Source organism: Cryptomeria japonica, chromosome 1 (assembly GCF_030272615.1).
Source record: "Cryptomeria japonica chromosome 1, Sugi_1.0, whole genome shotgun sequence".
Taxonomy (NCBI): Eukaryota; Viridiplantae; Streptophyta; class Pinopsida; order Cupressales; family Cupressaceae; genus Cryptomeria; species Cryptomeria japonica.
The window spans coordinates 643,134,567-643,139,683 of record NC_081405.1 but is presented as its reverse complement, the minus strand read 5'-3'; the positions used below and the strand labels follow the sequence as shown (position 1 = coordinate 643,139,683).

The window sequence follows — 5,117 nt, the reverse complement described above, 5'->3', positions numbered from 1 at the left end:
GTCAACCATACCACTTGCGAGAGCCATCTGTTTTTCCACTTTTTAGACTTCCACTAGCACGAATGGATCACATCTTCCCAGATATGGCTCTGCCTACAACTAGAGCTGATTCAGACCCCTAAGTATTTGATGGGGAAATCCCCAATCTTAAACTCCAAGAAGTTGGCAATTTTGGTTTGAAGGGGTTTGCAGGTGTTAAAGAAGAAGACCTGCAATTTGTCCCTGTTCATCACCTGTCCCGATGCTTGACTGTCAATGTCCAATACATTCTTGATTTCCACTGCTTCTTTCACGATTGCTTCGCTAAACAAAATTGTGTCGTCTGTGAATTGTGAATGCATGATGGCCTCATAGTTTTCATGCACCCTCATGCCTTTCCAAAAACCTTCACTATTTCTCCTTTTAATGAGGTTACCCAACACCTTTGTCGTCAGGACAAATAGTGAAGGGGAAAGAGGATCCCCTTGGCGCAACCCATTTGTGGCCTCAAAGAATCCACAGACCGCTCCATTTACAATCATAGAAAAACTCACCGAAGAGATACAAAATTTAATGCAATCAATCCAGTCTTTCAAGAAACCAAATTTATTATGTACACAGACAAGAAAATCCCAAACCACCCTGTCATAAGCTTTTGCAACGTCAAGTTTAATGGTCATACCTTTTTGTTTGCCTTTCTGCATGGTGTGTAGCACCTCTACTACCAGAATGATATTGTCCGCTAACTCTCTGCCAAGAGTGAAGCCATTTTGGTTTTCTGAAATTAATTTAGGCATTATTTTCTTGAGCCTATTGGCCAGAAATTTTGAGATAATTTTGTAGATTGTGTTGCACAATGAAATGGGCCAAAAATCCGCCATGGTTACACAATCATCTTTCTTTGGAATCAACACAATCATGGTGTGGTTCAATTCTCTAAAAAATGTATGTTTTGTCCTGAAGTCTTCAACAACCAACCAAATGTTCCTTCCCATGAACTCCCAGCAAATTTGAAACAAATCTGAAGTCATCCCATCCAGACCAGAGGCTTTGTTTGGGTGTAATCCAAATGTCAGAGCCTTGACTTCCTCCATGGTGTAGGGAGCTACCGGCAATTTAGCATCTGAATTGGAAATCAGATTATTCTTAATATTCACATCGACAAGGTGTTCAAAATCAACATCCCCCAATTCAGCGTTCCCTAGAAGTCTTTGAAAATGATTTAGGGTAGTATGATGAATTTCCTCATCAACCATATTCCAATGACCATTTTCATCCTTGATAGCATTAATCTTATTATGGATTCTTCTGGCTTTTGAGGAAGCATGAAAGAATTTGGTGTTACGCTCACCCTCTAAAATCCATAGCTCCCGAGACTTATCCCTCCAAAAATCTTCTTCTCTTTTTTAAACTTCATTGTACTCCTCCTTCAATGTGTTTTCAAGCAGAAAATCTTCCTTTGTCATCCTAGCCAGCATCACTTTCTGGTTTAACACTACAAGTTCTTCCTCTAATCTCATTTTTTTTGAAAAAATGTTTTTGAAGGTTGATTTATTTGAGACCCTAATCTTATGTTTTAAAGATTGAAGTCTTTTAACAAATCTGAAACTAGGGGTGCCTACGAAGGTGTTTCCTTCCAACCACCACTCCTTGAGTTTTTCTTTAAAGCCAGGGTCACACCACCACATACTGAGGAATTTGAAATAACCCCTTTGTTTGTGAGTCTCCTTTCCGATTGATAACAAAATTGGTAAATGATCAAAGCCACATTGGGGAATAATGCAGGTTACCAATAGAATGTCCCCTGACAACCACCATTCTCTAGCAAAAAAACCTATCCAGTCTTTCCGATATTTTAGAGAAATTCACCCTTCTATTCATCTAGGTAAATTTGCCATTTTTCAGGATAATATCCATAAGCTTATTATTTTCAATGAAATCTCTCAAACGCTCCATTACTTTTGAGCATTTTCTGAGCCCTCCTTTTTCGTCCACATCTAGCAGAGCATTGAAGCCCCCTGCTATGATAGCTCTATCCTTCTCAACAAGAGTTTCTTGCATTATAATTTCTCTCCAGACTTTCAATTTGTCTTCAATATTCGTCAGGCCATAAACATTAAAAATTGGGAACCAAAAATTTGTGCCAATGCATTTGATTTCACATGCCATCCAATTCTCATGGGAGGCAATGGGTACCACCTCGATAGTTGCCGGATTCCACACTACCCCTAGACCACCTGCAGAGCCTATTACATCATGGAAAAACCCATCCCATTTAGAGAAAGAATTAATGAACTGCCCAGTTTTATCTCCACCAAGCTTGGTCTCTTGTAAAAGTAACACATCAGGATTGTGAATATACAAAAACCGCTTGACCAAGCGTTTCTTGTTAGGGGCCGATAAACCCCTGACATTCCAGGATGTGATTTTCATCTCTTACCAAGGGAGAACCCTTCTCCCTTGGCTTTCTTCATAAAATATAGTACGTTGATGATTCATTTTTCCCCTGCTCTCTCCTATCTTTTCTGTCAATTACTCCTTCTACCTCTAAAACCTTTGGCCTTCCCCAACAAAGCATTAGCTAACTAACTGATACACCTTGGATCAATGTTTTCCAATTCATCTTCTTAAAAAAAATCGTCATTCAAACCCTTTTCAAATTCGAATTTGGTATCTGAAAGCCCTCTGCATGAGGGGGTAAATCTTGGGGTGTTTGGAGCCGCATCTTTTTCCCCTCCTGCTCTAATATTCAATCTTGAGCCTTCGTCACTGTCACCGAGGACCAGGATCTTTTCTTCCTCATTTGTTTCCTTCTAATTGCAGGACGCTGATACCAGGGAAGTCGAAGGGTTTAGCTCGTGGCTATGGGTCTGATCGTCCTCACCATATTTCTTCCCTTCTTGATCCATAACCGTTTTTTCTCCAACTTCCGCCTCCAAAATGGAGAAGGTTTTCTGATGACATTCTTGGCCTTCCTCACAAACATCTTGCAAGCCTACAAACCATGAAATTTGCTTCCACATCTGGGACATTGTTTAATATGTTTTTCAATCTCCACTTCTTGTCACCATTCATCGCGAGGTTAAAAGAGTCATTGACACAAGAATCCTTTTAACCGCTGCAATCCTCAACCAGGAAAATTTGAAGAGATCATCCTTGTCATCAAAATATACTTCCAAGAGAGTCCCCAGGGTCTTGCCAATCTTTTCCAAAATAATCTCACTCCAATAGTCAATGGGTATATTATACAAACGAATCCAAACCGGTGTAGAGTAAACAACCAACGGTAATGGGTCAAAGTTCGGGGACCATGGTTGCAAGTAGATTGCGTGATTATTAGCAAACCAATTCGCCTAGTTGAGAATATGATCTCTGTCTTTTTCATCTTCGAACAAGACCACAAAAAAGCCTTTTGGGATGAATTTAATAACTGTCTGCACCCCCCAATTACCTTCCACCCATATTTTTTTTTCTTTTCTTGGCCAGTTCAACCCAATAATCCTTGCAATGACTGCGTTCTTTTCCCAGAAGACCACATCCTCCTCCAATTCCTCTGTAAAATCGATGCGTATCTCCTCTGGGTTCTGCCTTATCCCTCCAAGTCCTCCATTAATGTCTAACGGTATTTGCAGAGTGTTTTGGGTAGCAGTTAATTTTGCTAATGTTGTTCTTAACATTTTTCTAAGTTTTAATTTACTACCATAGTTTTCTAAGTTTTTCATACCATTTTTTTTTAAAGTTGAAAAAAAATTACATATACAGTTATTTAATTTTAAAAAAAAATGACGTTAAATCAAAACATTGAATTAAGTTTTCTAACATTTTTCTAAGTTTTAATTTTGCTAATGTTTTTCTAAAAATTTTCAAATGTTTTTCTAAGTTTTCAAATTTTAGTATAGATATGTTTTCTAAGTCTTTGATAACGTTTTTTCTAAAATGCTGAAAACTTATAAATATATAATTATTTAATTAAAAAAATAAATTAAGAAACAAATTATTTATTAATTTTTAAATAAATTTAATAAAAAATAAAAAAATATTATTAAACAAAAAAAGGTTATTTTGTGCACCTGAAATAATGGAGGTTGAAAGCTGAAAGGTGAGAAGCGCTGGCTATTGCTAATAGGGCACAGTGACATAGTGCTGATGTAGGGTTCACTCTAACTCCCTATGGACACAAAAAACTCCAAACTTGAAAATGACAGTTCAAGTGTCATTTTCGGTTTTTATAGCCATTTTTAAACGGGTTTGATCGAACTGGGGGTTCGATCAAACCCCCAAACCCATGTGGGTTCAATCAAACCCATGTTCAATGGCGGGCTTGATCGAACCCTACGGGGGGGTTCGTTCGAACCCCCCAAATTTTTTTTTCCCCACCTCCGCCAATTTCCTTCGTTGGCAAAAGTGGGAACCATTATTGTGGGATAACCCCACTATTTCGGGAAGGGGAGCAACATGCCAGAGGAGTGACATTGAGCACAATAGATGGAGCTATCACAAGATCCAAACAAGGACTATGGTCATGTGGTAAGTCACTTTGTTTGATTCTAGGAGCTAGGATTAGGGTTTGTGAAAATTCATTTGATAAATGCTTGTCCACATCAACATATTCATACTCACTATCAGAGTAATTAGGAGTTGTATTTCCATCATGAATAACATTTTCACTCATTTCCTCATCAAAATTTAGAGAAAGAGGAGCAAGAAAATGAATAGGAGTAAAACCATCACATGTTTTACGCAACTTATGATTTGGAGATGTAGGTTGAACATCTTGCTTAGGAGAAAATGGAATCATGTCAATTATTGGAGTCTTGGGAGATTGAGTATTTTGAGGGACAACTTCACGAGCTCGAACACGACGTCTTTGTCGGCGTTCTCTCGCAGAACGATTCCGTTGAGTCTTAGTGGAAGGCTGAGAAGGAGGAGGAACATTTGAAAAAGTAGGAATTTTTCTTTCCTTTATAGTTGAAGGTATAGGTTGAGGTATTTTATGTTGAACAAGAGGAGAAGAAGGCCTCTTCTCTCAATAAGAGGAAGGAGGTGGAACTGCACCATATAAAGGAGGAATGTTAGGTGTAGGAAGGAGACCAGGTCCATCGTGAGGAGGAGGTATAGGTCGAACCTTAGGAGGAATA

The 5,117-nt window shown here is 38.5% G+C and overlaps 1 protein-coding gene across 1 annotated transcript; it reads right to left on the bottom strand.

The window, feature by feature from the left end:
* Window positions 1-1,860: 1,860 nt before the first annotated feature.
* LOC131858236 (uncharacterized) lies at window positions 1,861-2,412 on the bottom strand. Its single transcript, XM_059211418.1, has one exon. It carries the CDS (start codon window positions 2,410-2,412, stop codon window positions 1,861-1,863), a length of 552 nt encoding a protein of 183 aa, XP_059067401.1.
* Between the last annotated feature and the right edge of the window lie 2,705 nt (window positions 2,413-5,117).

What these genes read in the sequence shown, in the direction of transcription:
- LOC131858236 (XM_059211418.1), bottom strand. Translation starts at nt 2,412, where the DNA reads ATGAAAATCACATCCTGGAATGTCAGGGGTTTATCGGCCCCTAACAAG.